General features: G+C 42.9%; 1 protein-coding gene across 1 annotated transcript in view; it reads right to left on the minus strand.

Annotated features, from left to right (window-relative positions):
* Positions 1–20,399, minus strand: part of NWD1 (NACHT and WD repeat domain containing 1) — a 69,736-nt gene that overhangs the window by 23,720 nt on the left and 25,617 nt on the right. The window contains exons 8-9 of the mRNA XM_036241443.1: positions 11,185–11,393; positions 9,084–9,356 (exon numbers count right to left, since the gene is read on the minus strand). Coding sequence (XP_036097336.1) covers positions 9,084–9,356; positions 11,185–11,393 — 482 coding nt within the window. The remainder of the gene's footprint in view (positions 1–9,083; positions 9,357–11,184; positions 11,394–20,399) is intronic.

A 20,399-nucleotide genomic window follows, 5' to 3' on the forward strand; every position in this document is an offset into this window, starting at 1 on the left:
CAACCCAGGAAAGTGAGTCTTTTGCACCAACTCAAGCCAGGATTTTAAAATGTTTGTTCAAAAAAAAATAAAAATATTTGTTCAACATTTATTTAGCAGGTGCAGGAGAAAGGGAATTTCTTCATGGATGTAACTGTTTATATTTTTTTAACGTGATTCTTTATAAAAGAATTTTTCTTTATTGATTTTAGAGAGAAAGGAATGGAGAGAGAGAGATAGAAACACTAATGAGAGAGAACATCAACTGGCCACCTTCTGCATGCCCCACAAAAGGGGTTTGGCCCACAACTTGGGCATGTGCCCTTACCAGGAATATAACCAGTGACCTCTCGGTGCATGGATCGATGCTCAACCACTGAGCTAAACGTGATTCTTTTAAAACTTAAAAAGTTCAACAATGATACTGTATAAGATATTTTTTAAAAAGGAATATCCAGTGTACACCATGAACATCTTTTCACCTTCGCTGTTATTCTTCCTTCTCCCCAGAAGGGACTGTTGACCATTTGCATAGATAAATGCTTACAGCAGCATCCTCTGTTTCACAATCCATCACAGATGTTTTGCAAGTTGCTTTTTCACATAATTATGTCTGGGGCAGTGGTTTTCAACTAGGAGGCGATTTTGTCTCCCCAGAGGACCTTGAGCAATGTCTGGAGATATTTTTGGTTATTAAGATTGGTGAGAGTCCAGCCTGGGTGGGTCAGTGGTTGAGCATCGACCCGTGCACCAAGAGGTTGCCTGTTTGATTCCCGGTCAGGACACATGCCCAGGTTGTGGGCCGGATCCCCAGTGGGGGACATGCAAGAGGTTGCCAGTCCATGTTCTCTCTCATCCATGTTTCTATCTCTCTTCCTTCTCCCTTGCTCTCTCAATAAAATAAATCAATAAAGGAAAAAAAATAATAATAAAAAGATTGGAGAGATACTGACTTCCAGTCAAGATGGCAGTGTAGGTAAATGAGGTACTTGCCTCCTCCCACAACCATCTCAAAATCACAACTACGCCCTGGCCGGTTTGGCTCAGCAGTTAGAGCCAACGGTCCAGAGAGACCCGGGTTCGGTTCCCACTAAGGGCATGTACCTCTGTTGCAGTTTGTCCCTGGCCCTGGTTGGTTGTGCGGGTGGCAGCCACTCGATGTGTCCCTTTCACGTTCATGTTTCTCTCTCTCTCTTCCTCTCTCTCTTTCTCTCTCTCTCCCTCCCTCCTTCCCTCACTCACACTCTGAACAAAAAATGGAAAAATGTTCTTGGGTGAGGAAAAAAAAATCACAACTAAACTACAGAAAAACCAGCATTCAGAACTGCCTGAGATTGAGCTGAATGGAAGTCCTACAACTATGAAATTAAAGAAGAAGCCACACCAAGACTGGTAGGAGGGGCGGAGGCGTGGATGGGCTGGACCCACATCCAGGTATGGAGGATAAAAATCAGGAGGGACACCTCGGCTGTGAAGGTCCTCCCTGAGGAGTGATGGGTCCCCGTCCCACATGAGGCTCCAAACTCAGGGTTCCAGAGCCAGGAAGAGAAGTCCTCATAACTTCTGGCTGTAAAAACCAGCTAGAGTTGAGGGTGAGGGAAGCTGAGGCTTCTAGAGTCCCAGGCAGTTCCTCTTAAAGGGCCTGCTCTGGGACCTACTTGGATTCGCTCCATCCAGGCTCCAGTGTGTGTGTGTGTGGGGGGGGCAACTTGAAAGACTCCAGAGACATACAGAAAAGAGCTGAGTTGTTTGGCATCAGGATGAGGCAGCATTCTCCCAGACAGACATGCTGGCAGAAGCCACTGTTCCTTAGGTGAGCCCTTCCCCATGGGGCCGGCAGTGGCCACCATATCTTAGACTTCAGCAACCTGGCTCACACTGGTAGCCCCGCCCTGGTAATTCCCTGAGGCCCCGCCCCACCCAGCTTTCAGGCCCACCCAAGCTGTTTCCAGCAGCTTTACCATAGGATTGGCCTGTCTTGGCTCCTGCTTCAGATTTTCCTCAATTCTCTCAAACAAGCACCATCTGGCCTCAGTGAGCCCCACACCTCTCATTAAGTGGCCCCAGGCCCGGCACTAGGAGCAGCCAGCCTTGGTTCACAACTTGGCTTTGCCTGGCACAAGAAGCAGCCCCCTTTAGACTGCTTTGTAACTTATTCCTGGTGGCCCTGGGTAGAACACAGGCAGTGGCTGACCTTGCCCCAGAGTGAGCACACCCAGTGGACAGCTTCAGACCATGGCGAAACACTACTACCCAACCACTCAAGGGGTGGACTCAGTGGGTACCCGCGCCCTACTGAAATAAGTTCTGCTCTGTGTGGTGGGCCCCTGCACAGCTGATCCTCCAAGGTAGTCAGAGGTCAGTAGTCTGTGGGCACAGCCCGTCCTTGCAGCTGATTAGCCTGAGTAAATCCCTTCCACTGATGTGCCAACAGCAATCAAGACTCAATTACAACGGAAGGGTGGACAGTCCACATGAGGGATGCACCTTGAATGCCCAGCTGCAGTGATCAGGGTGGCTGGGCCACTGGATCCTATAGGACATGTGCTGCAATAGGACACCCTACAAAGCCTAGGAGACATAGCAACTCTACCTAATACATAGAAATAAACCCAAGGAGGCAACCAAAATGAGGAGGCAAAGAAACATGTCCTAAATGAAAGAGCAGAACAAAACTCCAGGAAAAGAACCAAACTAAATGGAGATAAACAATCTACTAGATTCCGAGTTCAAAACACTGCTTATAAGGATGCTCACTGAACTGAGTAAGAACTTCAAGAAACTTGGTGAGAACTTCAAGAAACTTAATGAGAACTCCAAGGAACTTAGTGAGCATATCAACAACATTAAAAAGGACCAGTCAGAAATGAAGGATGCACTAACTGAAATCAAGAATAATATACAGGGAATCAATAGTAGAGTAGGTGAAGCCAAGAAGCAAACCATCAATTTGGAATATAAGGAAGCAAAACACACCCAATTAGAACAGCAAAAAGAAAAAAAGAATCCCCCCAAAATGAGGATAGCATAAGGAGCCTCCAGGACAACTTCAAACATACAAACATTTGCATAATGGGGGTGCCAGAAGGAGAAGAAATTGAAAACCTATTTGAAAAAATAATGACAGAAAACTCTCCTAACCTGGTGAAGGAAACAGACATATAAGTCCAGGAAGCACAGAGTCCCAAACAAGATAAACCCAAAGAGGCCCATACCAAGACACATCATCAAAATGCAAAAGGTTAAAGATAAACAGAGAATCTTAAGAGCAGCAAGAACCCTGGCTGATTTGGCTCAGCGGTTGGAGCATCAGCCTGCGGACCAGAGAGTCCCGGGTTCGGTTCCCACTAGGGGCACGTACCAAAAAAAAAAAAAATTAAAAAAGATTATTAAAAGCAGCAAGAGACAAGCAGTTAGTTACCTACAAGGGAGCTCCTATAAGACTATCAGCTGATTCCCCACAGAAACTTTGCAGTCCAGAAGGGAATGGCAAGAAATATTAAAAGTGATGAAAAGCAAGGACTTACAACCTAGACTACTCTATCCTGCAAAGCTATCATTTAGAATCAATGGACAGCTCGGCCAGTGTGGCTCAGTGGTTAAGCGTCAACCCATACATGAAGAGGTTGCTGGTTCAATTCCTGGTCAGGGCACGTGCCCGGGTTGTGGGCTAGATCCCCAGTGTGGGGCATGCAGGAGGCAGCCAATTGATGTTCTTTCTCATTGATGTTTCTATCTCTCTCCCTCTCCCTTCCTCTCTCTCTAAAAATCAATAAAGAAAAATAAAATAAAATAAAACAGAATTGATGAACATATAAAGAGCTTCCCAGGCAACAAAAAGCTAAAATAGTTCATCACCACCAAACCAGTCTTATATGAATTGTTGAAGAGTCTTCTTGAATAAGAAGATCAAAAATATACACAATAAAATGACAATAAATACATATCTATCAACATTTGAATTTACCAACAAAATGAACAAGCAGATACAGACAACTTTGTGTTGATAGCCAAATGGGAGGACAGTTGGGGGGATAGGCAAAAAAGGTAAAGGAACTAAGAAGTAAAAATAGGTTGTTAGACCGAGGAACCTCAAAGGGCAGGGGGAGGGGGAGCAGAAAGAGATAAACCAAAGAACTTATATGCATATATGCATAACCAATGGACACAGACAATAAGATGGGGAAGGCAGGAGGGGGCAGGAGTGGGGAGGAGGGGTCAATGGAGGAAAAGAGGGGACATCTGTAATATTTTCAACAATAAAGGTAAGTTTTTTAAAAAAAGAACTAAACTGATTATAGGTATAAAGTAATAAAAAGAAATTATTTCAGGGCCAGCTTTGATGAAGAGTGATGGTTGAGTACCACTCAGGAACTTTGGTGCAAGGAGACTGCTTTTCCCAGGACCAAATAGTTGCAGAGTCTTTGGGTACCTGCTTGTTCAGCCTCCTTCCCTGTGCTCTGACATTCCTAGGGCACAGACAGCTTTGAGCTGTGCTTTCTCTTCTAGTTGTCTTTTCTGATGCTCTTCCTTCATAAAGCTTCCATCTGGTACTATATCCCTTCAGCCTGAATAACTTCTTTCAAGCATCTCTTATAGTGCAGATTTGTTGGAGACAAATGGTCTCAGCTTTTGTTTGCCTGAAAATGACTTTATTTTACCTTTAGTGTTAAAGGATATTTTCACTGGATATAAAAGTCTAGGTTGAGAGGTTTTGTTTTTTTCTTTCAAGTTACAGATGTCATTCCACTGTCTGCTGTACTCATTTCTTTTTTTTTTATCCTCACCCGAGAACATTTTTCATTCTTTGCTCAGATAGAGTGGGAGGGAGAGAGAGGGAGAGAGAGGAAGAGAGAGAGAGAGAGAAACAACGATGTGAAAGGGACACATCAAGTGGCTGCCACCCGCACAACCAACCAGGGCCGGGGACAAACTGCAACCAGGGTACGTGCCCTTAGCGGGAACCAAACCCAGGTCTCTCTGGACTGCAGGCTGACACTCTAACCGCTGAGCCAAACCGGCCAGGGCTGCTGTACTCATTTCTGATGAGAAATTAGCTGTCATTCTTATCATTGTTATCTACTATATGTAATGAGTCTTTTTCACTCTGAATGCTTTTAAGATTTTTTTGTCTTTGTCTTTGGTTTTCAGCAGTTTGTTATTATCACCAAAAATGAAGTCTTTTTTCGTTTGACCCTGCTTAGGGCCCTATGAACTGTTGAACCTTTGGGCTGATGTCTTACATACATTTTAGAGAATTCTTGATTATTATCTCTTCAAATATTTCTTCTGCAGCATTCTCCCTCTCTCCTCTACTTTAGAGACTCTAACTGTCCTTTAGACATTTGGCATTGTCCCACAATTCTCAGATGCTTTGTTCCCTTTCCCCTCATTTATTTTTCTTTACATTTTTGTTTGGATAATTTCCATTAACTTGCTCTTAATTTTCTGATCTTTCTTTGCTGTGACTAGTCTACTCTTAAGCCCATCAAATTAATTCTTTATTTCTGACATTGCCTTTTTATTTTTATCATTTTTATTTACTTTTTAGAGAGACAGGAAGGGAAAGAGAGATAGGAACATCAATATAAGAGAGAAACATTGATCAGCTGCATCCTGCACATCCCCTACTGGGGATCAAGCTGCAACTCAGGTATGTGCCCTGACCAGAGTCAAACTTGGACCTCTCAGTCCATGGGATGATGCTCAATCCACTGAGCCATACCAGCTGGGCAAACATTGCCTTTTTATTTCTAGTATTTCCATTTTATCTTTTTCTCTAGTTTTGATTCTTAAATTTTGAAAGTCCCATCTATTCACACATTATCCATACTTTTCTCTATTTATCATATACATTTTAGAATTCTTTGTCTGATTATTTAAACATCTGAGTCATTTGTGTGTCTGATTTTATTTTATTTTATTTTATTTTATTTTATTTTATTTTATTTTTTCATCCTCACCTGAGGACACTTTTCCATTTTTTGTTCAGATAAAGTGGGAGGAAGAGAGAGAGAAACATCGACGTGAAAGGGACACATCGAGTGGCTGCCACCTACACGACCCAACCAGGGCCAGGGACAAACTGCAACCAAGGTACATGCCCTTAGCGGGAACTGAACCCAGGTCTCTCTGGACCACAGGCCAACGCTCTAACCGTGGAATCAATCCAGCCAGGGCTGTGTATGCTTTTATTGACTATGTTTGCTCTTGTTCATGGTCCCACTTTGCTCTTGATTATGGTCCCATTTTCTTGCTTCTTGGTGTGTCATAATTTTTGTAATATAACAGATACTGTATGTAAAAGGACAGTAGAGCCTAGTAGAAAAAGACATGCTCTTTCTGTTGAGCCTCTAATGTGGAGGGGTCTGAATCAACCTAATCTATACGTCAGCTGCATCTGGGGTTGATTGCATTTTTAGTTAAATTCATTTATTACTATCCCAAATATTTTAAGGATGGTATCAAGACTTTTCCTCTAGCAGGGCTAGTGTCTGAGTACTGGTGAGACTCCACAGACACCCTATTCCTTATACCCCAGCCACCCTATTCCTTAATCACAGCACATCTCTCTCTACTTTATAGCCTGATCACCAGCTTTTTGATGGCGCTAGAGATTACCTTCCAGTCCTGCCTTCAGCTCTCTGCCTCAATTTATATTTTTCCAGGAACACCTGTCATGGATTGTCCCCGAAACTGACATTGAGAATAGTATTTGAATGCAAGTAGTTTATTTGGGAGTTGATCCCACAAAACACTGGTAAAGCCCTGGCCGGTTTGGCTCAGCGGTTGGAGCATCGGCCTGCGGACCAGACAGTCCTGGGTTCAGTTCCCACTAGGGGCACGTAGCAAAAAAGAAAAGAAAAAAACAAAACAAAATATTGGCAAAGAGTAAAGAAATGAGACTGGGAAGAAAATGTGTGCTGATGGAGCTCAGTCTTCCTAGGGTTGCTCTGAGAGAGTGTAGACCATGTGTTCATCCTGGGGTTCTATCCATCAGCTCCATCAGTGATTAGGGGAGGACTACTCCCAGAAGCATTAATATAGTGGCCAAATGTGCTGGAAGAGTAGGGGAGTCAAGAAAAAAAATACACACAGGTGCAGTTGCAAGTGTGCTGTAAGCAGCTGTAGTGTAAGTGCCTGGCATTAAGCTTTTGATTGCCAAGGCATTGTTTCAAAAGACACCCATCTTCAATAAACACATTGCCAGCTGCGTGACACAGCTACTGGCAGAACAACCAGATAAGGAATTAGGCTATCCCCACTCTTTCAGAAAGCCCTGGGCACTTGAGTGATCCTACTTCTCCATTTAAATTCACCAATAAAGAATAAACTTACAAAACCCTATATCCCATCCTTGGACTGTAATAAATGCAGAGCCCCAGGTTTCCTCTTTCAACCTTTCAATCTCTCTCTCTCCTCAACCTCACTGCATGGCCCTTGAGTGTGCTGTGTGCCATATACCCTTTAGAACTCAAGCGTAATAAATCTTGTTCCTCAAAGTTCCCTGATGATTTCTTACTGAAGTGCATCCTGTGATCATAATAAGAACCACAAGAGCTGCCCCAGCCATAAACAAAGCCCTGGTGCGGGACATGTTTGTAGAGCTCCGTACAAGTGATGTGTGCCCAGGTGCGCACTGCAGGCTTGCCTAACCAAGGGCACTATCATCAATAGGCTTGGCATTGACAGACCAGCAGCCTTCGGGAATAAAAGGACAGCCTTCAGAATTGAGGGCATGGTGATGGGGCACCAATGGTGAGTTACAAAGGGAGAAATCTGAGTTTAACTAGCACTATATTTCCAATTCACTCCAGTGATATGTTATTGATTGGAAGTTTGAGCAGATGCTCATCTATCGATCCCTTGTCCTGTTTCTGAATGTAGATGCTATTTCTCCCCTCCCCCTCATTTTACAAATGAGGAAACTGAGGCTCAAAGAAGGGGTTGAGCTTGCCCAAGAATACAACTAGTTAAAAGCAGAACTGGGATTTTTAGACTTAGGTGTGTCTAACCCCAAAGTTCAAGTTCCTTTCTAGGCTGAAGGACATTGCTGAAGATAATCATTAAAGGGAGCAATAACATTAAACATCCAAGAGATCTGATAAAAGAATCGAGATTCTCTTTCATTATTGGGTTTGCTGCCTTGATTGCTCAGAGAGGCTATGAGGCCATGAGGTCCAGAAGTGTGGAGCTTTGGGATGATTCTCTAGTGGCCATATTCCTCCCCTACTCAAACTCTCTCCTCCTCCCCAGAGCATAAAAGACCCTCTGTGACCTGTTTCCTTAAAATGCCAGGCATGTCCTACTTCACCACCACAATATCTCTTATTCCCTCTATCTTTCCCTTTCCGTCTTAGAAATCCGTCTTGCTCCAAGGATGCCTCCCCAGGGGAGCCTTCCCAGATTGCCTCTTCCAGAAGTATTTGCTCCTTCCCCCAACCAAGAACACACTACCTCTATCTCCATTGGAAACAGAGTCTTTTCCTCTTAGTGTGCCTATATGTCATTGGCGAGCTCATCTCCCTCCCTAAGTTGAGTTCTTGAGGGTACAGCTGGACTCTTGTACCTCCTCCAGCCCCTCCAGTGCCTGGTGTGGTGCCCTTGTTTCTCCCTCTATGACTCCTAGACTTGCCCTTGGTGCCCCATCCTTATCCCCTCAAGGTTCTTTTCTATTCCTGAAAGTTGCTTACTTCACAGCTGCAACTCTGCACCTGGATGGTTTTTCTGATTCCCCACCCCCATCCCGCCATCACACTTGGCCCCTGTGTGAATGTTCCTGAAAGCGTCTAACCCCTGGTGGAGCTGGTGGACAGTATCCAGCTCCTGGCTCCTCGGTAGGGACAGCTCTCAAGCACATTCTTACACTGTCCCCCACATCACCCCTAGCAGGACTGAGTGCCAACAATTACCCATGCTAGCCAGCCCCCAGGAAACACCAATAGATGTTTCCTGAACGGCGCTGAATTGTGAATCTTTAGGATTAGGAAGCCAGTGTCATTTATTTAAAAATCAGAGGTGAGATGGTTTCTCCCAACTTCTAGGACATGTGAACACTTTGGAGCTGAGTGAATGTTGGCATCATATTCAATAAAGTTGCTTACCAAAGAGATGGAGCCCTTGCTGAACCCAATAACCATCTGTCCTGGTTTCTGGACCAAGACCCCACAGGTAGGTGTTTCTTCTTTGATGCCAGACAAGTGTTGCTTCCCCTGCACTTTTCCTGTGGCTGAGCTCCACAGACTGAGCACACTGCCCTCAGACACTGTCAGCAGTGTGGCCCGGGAAGCCAACACTGCCGTGCATATCCACGGGTCGGACGTATCTCTCAGGATATGGAAAACCAGCTCTGCAGTTTCCAGATTCCAAGCACTAACCTAATAGAAAGATAAAAGAGGAGAAAACTCATCAGGACCCCTAGGCTGCAAGTTTTCCAGAGTTGAATGCAAGACCTGTTCTTTTTTATGGTTCATGCATTTTATTTTCAACGCTCTGCTAGTTCCAAATGTAAGGGGTCAGGGAGAGGTATCCTGAACTGCATCCTGGAAGAACAAAAGGACATCTGTGGAAAATCTGATGAAATCCAAATAAAGCCTGGAATTAGGTTGATAGAAATGATCGATTTTAATGTCTTAGTTTTGACAAATGTAGTTATGTAAGATGTTGACATTAGAGAAGGCTAGATCAAGGGCATGTGGTAACTCTTTATAATATCTTTATAAGTTTTGCATAAATCTAAAACTGATGCAAAATAAAATGTTTTAAAAATGGCCCTGGCACCCTGGCTGGTTTGGTTCAGTGGTAGAGTGTCTGCCCGCGGACCAATAAGTTGTGTGTTCGATTCTGGCCAAGGGAACGTAAGGTTGTGGTTTGTCCCCGGCCCTGGTCAGAGCCCTGCGGGAGGCAGCCAATTAATGTGTCTCTCACGTCAATGTTTCTCTCTCCTGTTGATGTTTCTCTCTCCCTTTCTTTCCCTCTCTCTCCCTCCCACTCTATCTGAAGATAAATGGAAAAATATCCTTGGGCAAGGATTAAAAAAAAAAGTGGCCCTGGCTGGTTTGGCTCAGCAGTTAGAGCGTCTGCCAGCAGGCCAAAGAGTCTCAGGTTCAATTCCGGTCAAGGGCACATACCTCACTTGTGATTCAATCCCGGGCCCTGGTTGGGGTTGGCAGGAGGCAACCAATCGATGTGTCTCTCTCACGTCAATGTTTCTCTCTCTCTCTCTCTCCCTCCTTTCTTCCCTCCTACTCTATCTGAAAATCAATGGAAAAATATCCTTGGGTAAGGATTAATAAAAAAGTTTTAAAAATAGAAAAAAAGCCAGCTATACCATATGCATTGACATATATGTCCATTACAAGTAGTTGTTCATTAAAGCAGTTTAACCTCATCAAAAGATGTATCTTTTTATCAGCAGTAACCTTTTATTATTTATTTATTTAATTTTTTTTTATCTGTTGATTTTAGAGAGAAAGGGAGGGAGGGATAGAAACATCAATGAGAGAGAACATCGATTGGCCACCTCCTGCATGCCCCCCACTGGGGATTGGCCCACAACCTGGGCATGTGCCCTGACTGGGAATTGAACCGGCAACCTCTTGGTGCATGGGACGATGCTCAACCAGTGAGCCACACCAGCTGGGCAGCAGTAACCATTTAAATAGTAAACATTTGCCCAATAATTTACTTCTGGGGTTTATGTAAAAGAAATAAGGAGAGATACTCACGAAAATATATGCATAAGAAAAGTTATCTCAGTTACTTGAAAGCTCAAAGCACTGCAACTTGTATGTACAACAGTAAGGGATTAGTTAAATAAACTATAGTGGAGCCATGCAATGGAATCTTATGAAATCACTAAGCATGCTCTTTTTGAAGACTATTTAAGGTTATGAGCCAATGAAAATCAATTTATAAAACTACGCTTACAGATTTATCCCAATTTTGGTTTATGTACACATGCACTTTCACACACACACACCACATAAAGTAAAATCATATAAATGTTAACAGTGGTTAGCTTTGAGATTATCTACTATTATTCACAATTCCTTTACTGTTGTTTCCAAATTTTTACTGATAACAAAGATGATTTCTATAATCAGTTTTGAAATCAACACTTCTCTAATATTTAAGCATGCACTACCCCATAAAAATATAATGCAAGCCACATGTGACTAAATTTTTATTAGCCACCTTTGTTACCTTTGAGCTAGATGCTGAATATACAACCTTCTTGGCTTCGTCCACGTGAAGGCTCCAGCTCTGAGATTCAGTGGGATCTTTTGAGCCTCCATCCCAAATGGTGAACTTCTCCTGGCCAGAGAGTAAGTTCCACAAGCGCAGCGTGCGGTCCTTGGAGGCAGAGATGGCCTGTGTCCCTTTGGCAAACACTTTTACACACCTCACCTCTCCTGCAGCAGGCCAGGTGGGGGGAGAGTACATTAGCTGGGCACATTTTGACCTTCCAACTACCAAAATACCTGTTAGCTTGGAAATTCCCTGGTTTACCAAAAAAAAAAAAAATGGAGAGATTCGAACATGTCCTGAAGCTGTTACAATAACCTGGTTATTACTTAACAGGAAAGGAGTAAAGAGAAGACTGGATAATATAGGCATGCCATTTATACAGCTTTACCAAAAAGCTAGTTTAACACTCTTCTAGGTTTATTCCCTGCAGATTGATGGGGGAAGGGACTAGACAAAGGCAGTTTAGATGTATGCCCAGTAAGGTCTGAGTGACATGAGAAGGTGCTTTTACCTGTCTGTTACATCTGGGAGAGAGTCAGCAACCAGAATAGGTGTGGCCAAGGCGAGCATGTGAAATCTGAATATTTAATGCACTAGAAAAAAGAAGTTCGTTCTCTCTCTCTCCCTCTCTCTCTCTCTCTCTCTCTCTCTCTCTCTCTGCTTGAGCCAGACTCCTGGCTTATGGGGCTCCCAGGCCCTGCATTTGCCACATGGCCCACAGCCATGTGGACTCCACACAACGGATTAATGGACTGAATCTATAGCCTGATGCCACATCGGACCCAGCTTCATCACAGAGAGGAAACTCTGTACATTGACCCTATTTCTAACACTACTGAATCCAAAGCTGCATATCCTCCAGGACTGGACTGAGGGACATGCGACTTTACAACCCCAGAAATGTAACAAATAAGCAAGAAAAACACAACTAACCTATTTACAAGTTGGACAAGGAATATAAACAGGAAGAATGGACAGAAATAGTGTAGTAGACAATAAGCATTAGAAAATGATGCTCAACCTCATAGTCAGCACAAAAATGTAAGATGAAATACCAATACCATTATTAACTATCATATTGGCAAGAATTTTATAGATTGATCGTTGGAGTGCTGGAAGAGATATAAGAAATCAGTTACTCTACTACTTTGCTGATAGGAGTTGATATAAATTTGTAAGAGGGTAATTTGGTACCATTTATTAAAATGTGCACCCTGGCCAGTTTGGCTCAGCAGTTAGAACATCAGCCCGAGGACCAAAGAGTTGTGAGTTCAGTTTCAGTCAAGGGCACGTACCTTGGATATGGTTCAATCCCTGGCCCTGGTTGGGGTCATGCAGGAGGCAACCAATTGATGTGTCTCTCTCACATCAATGTTTCTCTCTCTTTCTCCCTCCCTCTTTCTCCCTCTCTCCCTCCCACTCTATCTGAAAATCAATGAAAAAATATCCTCAATGCCCGGCCAGTGTGGCTCAGTGGTTGAGTATTGACCCACGCACCAAGAGGTTGCCGGTTCAATTCCTGGTCAGGACACATGCCCAGGTTGTGGGCCAAATCTCCAGTTGGGGGCATGAAGGAGGCGGTCAATCAATGTTCTCTTTCATCAGTGTTTCTATCTCTCTCTCCCTCTCCTTCCTCTCTCTCTAAAATCAATAAACAAAACAGAAAGAAAGAGAGAGGAAGGAAGGAAGGAAGGAAGGAAGGAAGGAAGGAAGGAAGGAAGGGAGGGAGGGAGGGAGGGAGGGAGGGAGGGAGGGAGGGAGGGAGGAGAGAGAAAGAAAAGGAAGGAAGGAAGGAAGGAAGGAAGGAAGGAAGGAAGGAAGGGAGGGAGGGAGGGAGGGAGGGAGGGAAGAGAGAGAAAGAAAAGGAAGGAAGGAAGGAAGGAGGGAGGGAGGGAAAGACAGAAAGAGAGAGAGAAAGAAAGAGAGAGAGAGAGAAAGAAAGAAAGAAAGAAGAAAGAAAGAAAGAAAGAAAGAAAGAAAGAAAGAAAGAATGAATCCTTGGGTGAGGATTAAAAAAAAAGTTAAAATGTACAATCTTGGTTTTGATAATATACTATAATTATGTAAAATGTTGCCATTCAGCTGAATAAAGGGTACACAGGAACTCTCTGTACTATTTTAGCTAGCAACTTTTTGTGAGTCTATAAAGTATTTCAAAATAAATAGCTAAGAAAAAGAGTAATAAAGAAAAAGTGTGTATACAATTTGACTCAGAAATCCCACTTCTAGAAATGTGTTTTACAGAAATAATAGCATAAAAGATATTCATTGCATCATCGTTTGTGTATAAATAATATTATACATGGCCTTGGCCGGTTTGGCTCAGCAGTTAGAGAGTCGGCCTGCGGTCTAGAGAGACCCAGATTCGGTTCCTGCTAAGGGCGCGTGCCTTGGTTGCAGTTTGTCCCTGGCCCTGGTTGGTTGTGTGGGTGGCAACCACTTGATGTGCCCCTTTCATGTCGACGTTTCTCTCTCTCTCTCTCTCTTCCTCTCTCTCCCTCCCACTGTATCTGAACAAAAAAATGGAAAAATGTCCTCAGGTGAGGATTAAAAAAAAAAAAGAATATTATACAGGCATTAAAAATAATAAGATCGATGTATATATACAATGACTTGATCATGATAATCTTATTATTATAACAGTCAATACTTACTGAGTGCCTTCTATGTGCCAAGCATAGTTGTAAGTGGTTTACATGCATTAAATTCCTTTAATCCTGGTAACAACTCTGTGAGATATGACTATTATTTCATTATACAGATGTGGAAATTGAGATTTAGTAGAATAGAGTAACTTATCCAAAGCCACATAGTTAATAAGTAATGGAGCCATGATTTGAACCCAGAGATCAAGCTTTCAATCATTACAAAATTGTTACAATATATTGTGATAAAAGCAAGTTGTAGCACAGTATATAAAATAGATATTTTTGACAAAAACTCAAAGTACATGAGCCTATAGAGAGTTATGTTGGCATAAGCCTAGAGAAAATTTGTTATTGGCATATAACAAACTGGGGACACTGATCACTTCCAGGGAGAGTTTGAAAGCTGGAGAGACTAAAGGAAGGGAGTTCTATTTTTTTTATCATTCAAATACTAACTATATAGTGGGTGTTTTTACTTGTTACTATTTGGGTATTTTCAAGCAAAATATTTGTGTATCTTTATTGTTGAAAGTATTACAGATGTCCCCCCTTTTTCACCCCATTGACCCCCCTCCTTCCCGCTCCCACCCCTGTCCTGCTTTCCCCAAACCATTGTCTGTGTCCGTTGGTTATGCATATAAGTTCTTTGGTTTATCTCTTCCTGCCCACCCCATCCCCTCATCCCCTTTCCCTCTGAGATTTGTCAGTTTGTTCCTTACTTCCATGTCTTTGGATCTATTTTAACCCACAGCTTATTTTGTTCACGATATTCCATAAATAAATGAGATCGTGTGGTACTTGTCTTTGACTAGCCTATTTTGCTCAGCATAATACTCTTCAAGTCCCTCTATGCCATCTTAAAGGGTAAGACATCTTTCTTACAGCATAGTATTTCATTGTGTAAATATACCACAGCCTTTTATCCACTCATCTACTGATGGACACTTGGGTTATTTCCAGATCTTACCTATAGTAAATAGTGCTGCTATGAACATAGGGGTGCATATATTCTTTCTGATTAGTGTTTCAGGCTTTTTAGGATGTAGTCCTAGAAGTAGGATCACTGGATCAAATGGCATTTCCATTTTTAATTTTTTTAGGAAACACCATATTCTTTTCCATAGTGGCTGCCCCAGTCTGCATTCCCACCAGCAGTGTACTAGAGTCCCCTTTTCTCCACACCCTCACCAGCACAGCAAAATTTTTATAAATAGTAATGCTTTACAATATATCCCCATAGAGAACACTTTATTACTGTTAATATGAATTAGAAATATATACATGGTATGGGAATAGATAAAATATATGATGTTAACTGGGGGGGGGAAAGGTTGCAAAAGCATATGACTATGCCACATAATAACATTTTGGTCAATGACTGCATATACAATGATGGTCTCATAAGATTATAATGGAGCTGAAAAATCCCTATGGCAAAGTGACATTATAGCCATTGGAGTGCAATGCATTACTAGTGTGTTTGTGATGATGCTGGTGTGAACAAAGCTACTGTGCCGCCAGTTGTATACTCTTATGCTCCTAATGACTCATTCCTCAGAACCTATCCCTTTTGTTATGCAGGATATGACTGTATAAAATCAAACACTCCTGGAGGAAGGGATTAGAACAATAATATGCTGGGAAATATCTAACAACTGGCTCTGCAAGAGAGTGGAAGAAAGCTCTGATCTGCAGAGTTGGTCATTTTCCATGGTGTTAATACTCCCACTGTGGCTGATTTCAGGCCACGATCATGCCATTGCCTGTGGTGGGAAGAGATGCCAGGTGGCACACCATTTCTACCACGGTGTCACAGCAGCCAAGAACGTAGGTCATGGTTGAGTGTGGTAAAATAATTAGAAAGTGACAAGTTTTGAGTATTTATTACCTTGTATTAATATAATTGATTCAATTGTATTAATATCATTGATATAATTACATATATAATGTACTGTTTAATAATGGCTTATTTTGTCAACTGCCTCACAACATTCCTGAAAACTTCACAATTGGTTGTCACAAGCCAGTATGAACCACCTCCAGCACCCTACCATGTGATCAAAATGTCACTTTTCAAATGCATCTGTAAGTCTTCCCATTTTTCAATAAATTAATTATTGAGTTTTTCTGATTACAAAAAATTAAAATTTGATGACTTTAAAAAATAAATCAAGGTCCCCAGTGGACTCAGGTCTTGAATATTTGTATTTGTCAACACAATAATTGAATAGACCTATAGAACAATAGCCATCCTAGCGATAATAAAGTGAATGAAATCTTATTTGACAGACATTCTGTCAGTACCCACCCACACCCATCTCTCAGGAAAAAAATGTGTAAAATGAAAACATTTAATGCTGAAAGCTTTCAGACTGAGGGGTGTTTTTTTGTACTGCATACAGCCTGTTTGGAAACCAATAAGATGACACTTGTCAAAATTCAGAGAAATGGCCCAACCCATGTGATTCAGTGGTTCAGCATCAACCCATGCACCAAGAGGTCACTGGTTTGATTCCTGGTTGGGGCACATGCCCAGGTTGTGGGCCCAATTCCCAGTGGAGGGCATGCAGGAGGCAGCCAATCGATGTTCTCTCTCATGGATGTTTCTTTCTCTCCCTTCCTTTCTCTCTAAAATCAATGAAGAAAAAAAATTTTTTTTTAATTCAGAGAAATGTTCATACCCTTTGATTCAAGAGTCCCACTGCCTGAAAATATTTCACAGAATGAAAAAAATATTGATAAGAGTAATAAGAGATTCATCCCACCATGATCCATAATAGCAGGTAACTAGAAATAATCTAAATATAAAAATTTTTAAATAGTTTAATAAATTCTGGAACATGATCTGTTAAAACAATGAAATATTTTTTTATTTAAACATGATAAATACGAAGATTCAATGGATCATAGCAGCATTACTCCTAATAGCCCCAAACTGGAAACAGTGTAAATGTCCTTCAGCTGATGAATGGATAAACAAATGCTGGTCCTTCCATACAATGGAATACAACTCAGTAATGCAACGGAACAAACTATTGATACATGCAGCAATATGGATGAACCACAGATACATCATGCTGAGTGAAAGAAGCTGGATGCCAAAGATCACAGACTGTACAATTCCATTTATCTGAAATGCCCAGAAAGCAAATCTATAGATTCAGAAAGCACATCAGAAGTTGCCATGGGGATGGGATGTGGGAGCAGGGATGGACTGTAAACAGAATAGGAGGGAGTCCCTGGGTGTGATGAAAAGGTCTAGGATTGTGGTGATGGTTGCACAACTCAGTAAATTTGCTAAAAATTATTGAATTGTACATTTACATACCATACACTTCACCTGTTTTAAATGTACAATTCAGTGATTTTTATTAAGTACCTCAATAAAGTTATTTTTAAAAGATTCAACAGAGCCCTGGTGGCGTGGCTTAATTGGTTGGAGCATTGTCCTGTGCACCAAAAGGTTGTGGGTTCAATTCACTGTCAGGGCACATACCTAGGTTGTGGGTTTGATCCCCGGTAGGGGCAAGTACAGGAGGCATCGGATTGATATTTCTCTCTATATATCTCCCCATTCCTCTCTCTCTAAAATCAATAAAAATATATCCTCAGGTGAGGATTTTAAAAACAGTTCAACAACTTCCGGTCAAGATGGTGGGTAGGTAAATGCGGTATCGCGTCCTCCCACAACCACATCAAAGTGACAACTAAACTACAGAACAACCATCATTCAGAACTGCCTGAAATCGAGCTGAATGGAAGTCCTCCAACTACGGAATTAAAGCAGCAGCCACATCCAGACTGGTAGGAGGGGCGGAGGCGGACGGGCTGGTCCCACAACCATGTGTGGCAGATAAAAATCAGGAGGATATCTCAGCTGGGAAGGTTCTCCGTGAGGACTGAGGGGTCCCCGTCCCACACCAGACGTCCGCTCAGGGTTCCAGTGCCAGGAAGAGAAGTCCCATAACTTCTGGCTGGAAAAACCAGCGGGAACTGAGGCTCAGGGGGGCTGACTCAGCTGGAGCCCCAGGCAGCTCCTTAAAGGGCCTGCGCACGGACTTATCAGACTCTCTCCCTCTAAGCTTGGAGGGGAGGCAGCTCGAGGGGCACCAGAGACACACAGGGAAGAACTGAGCTGTTTGGCACTGGAGCAAGGGCTGGAGAGGGGGCTTTCTCCGGGACACATGTGCTGTCAGAGGCCTTTGTTCCTTTGGTGAGTCCTTCCCTGGGGCGGCAGACAGCTGCCATATCTGGGACTCCAGTAACCTGGCTCACACTGGTAGCCCCGCCCTGGTGATTCCCTGAGGCCCCGCCCCACCCAACTTTCAGGTCCCCCCAAGCTGTTGCCAGTTGCTTTATCATAGGATTGGCCTGTCTCAGATCCTGTTTCAGGTTTTCCTAAATTCTTTCCAACAAGCAGCATCTGGTCTCAGCTAGCCCCTTATCTCTCGTTAAGTAATATATAGAAACTAACACAGGGAGGCAGCCAAAATGAGGAGACAAAGAAATAGATCCTAAATGAAAGAACAGAACAAAACCCCAGGAAAAGAACTAAGCGAAATGGAGATATGCAACCTAACAGATGCTGAATTCAAAACACTGCTAATGAGGATACTCAATGGACTTAGTGAGAACCTCAGCGGACTTAGTGAGGGCCTCAAGAGCATAAAATTGGACCAGTCAGAAAAGAAGGAGGCATTAACTGAAATAAAGAATAATTTACACAGATTCAATAGTAGAGTAGGTAAAGCCAAGAAGCAAATCATTGACTTGGAATATAAGGAAGCAAAAAACACCCAATCAGAACAGCAAAAAAGAAAAAAGAATCCAAAAAAAATGAGGATAGTGTAAGGAACCTCTGGGACAACTTCAAGCATGCCAACATTCACATCTTGGGGGTGCCAGGAGAAGAGAGAGAACAAGAATTAGAAAACCTATTTGAAACAATAATGGCAGAAAACTTCCCTAACTTGGTGAAGGAAACAGACCTTCAAATCCAGGAAGCACAGAGAGTCCCCAGCTAGATGAACTCCAAGAGGCCCACACCAAGACACCTGATCATCAAAATGCAAAAGGTTCAAGACAGAGAGAGAATCTTAAAAGCAGCAAGAGAAAAGCAGTTAGTTACCGCCCTGGCCGGTTTGGCTCAGCGGTTAGAGCGTCGGCCTGCGGTCCTGAGAGACCCGGGTTCGGTTCCCGCTAAGGGCACGTACCTCGGTTGCAGTTTGTCCCCGGCCCTGGTTGGTTGTGTGGGTGGCAGCCACTCGATGTGTTCCTTTCACATCCATGTTTCTCTCTCTCTCTGTTCTTCTCTCTCCCTCCCACTCTACCTGAATAAAAGATGGAAAAATGTCCTCGGGTGAGGATAAAAAAAAAAGAAAAGCAGTTAGTTACCTACAAGGAAGTTCCCATAAGACTGTCAGCTGATTTCTCAAAAGAACCTTTGCAGGCCAGAAGGGAGTGGCAAGAAATATTCAGAGTGCTGAAACGCAAGAACCTACAACCAAGATTACTCTGTCCTGCAAAGCTGTCATTTAGAATCGATGGCCATATAAAGAGTTTCCCAGACAGGGAAAAGTTAAAGGAGTTCATCACCACCAAACCATTATTATATGAAATGTTGAAGGATCTTCTTGGAGAAAAAGATAAAAAATATGAACAAACAGCCCTGGCCAGTTTGGCTCAGTGGTTAGAGCGTCGGCCTGGGGTCCAGAGAGACACGGGTTTGGTTCCCACTAAGGGCCGGTACCTCGGTTGCAGTTTGTCCCTGGCCCTGGTTGGTCATGCAGGTGGCAGCCACTCGATGTGTCCTTTTCACATCAATGTTTCTCTCTCTCTCTTCCTCTCTCTCCCTCCCACTCTGTCTGAAAAAAAAAAAAGAAAAAATATCCTCGAGTAAGGATTAAAAAATATATATATATGAACAAACAAAATGGCAATGAATATATATCGACAATTGAATCTACAAACAAAATGAACAAGCAGAACAGAAACATTCTCATAGAAACAGAACATTTTGTTGGTTGCCAGATGGGAGGGGGTTTGGGGGAATGGGTGAAAAAGGTGAAGGGATTAAGAAGTACAAATTGGTTGCTAGACTGACAAACCTCAAAGGGAAGGGGAGTTGGGGGAGGGGAAGAAATAAACCAAAGAACTTATATGCATATATGCATAACCAATGGACGCAGACAACAGTGTGGGGAAAGGCAGGAGGGGGACGGGAGTGGGGAGGAGGGAGTCAATGGGGGAAAAATGAGGAACATCTGTAATACATTCAACAATAAAGATTAAGAAAAACTACCCTGGCCCTGGCTCAGCGGTTAGAGCGTCAGCCTGTGGTCCAGAGAGACCCGGGTTCGGTTCCCACTAAGGGCATGTACCTTGGTTGCAGTTTGACCCTGGCCCTTGTTGGTCGTGCGGGTGGCAGCCCCTCGATGTGTCCCTTTCACATCGATATTCCTCTCTCTCTCTTCCTCTCTCTCCCTCCCACTCTACCTGAACAAAAAATGGAAAATGTCCTTG

Source organism: Molossus molossus, unplaced genomic scaffold, assembly GCF_014108415.1.
Source record: "Molossus molossus isolate mMolMol1 unplaced genomic scaffold, mMolMol1.p scaffold_m16_p_4, whole genome shotgun sequence".
NCBI classification, from domain to species: Eukaryota; Metazoa; Chordata; class Mammalia; order Chiroptera; family Molossidae; genus Molossus; species Molossus molossus.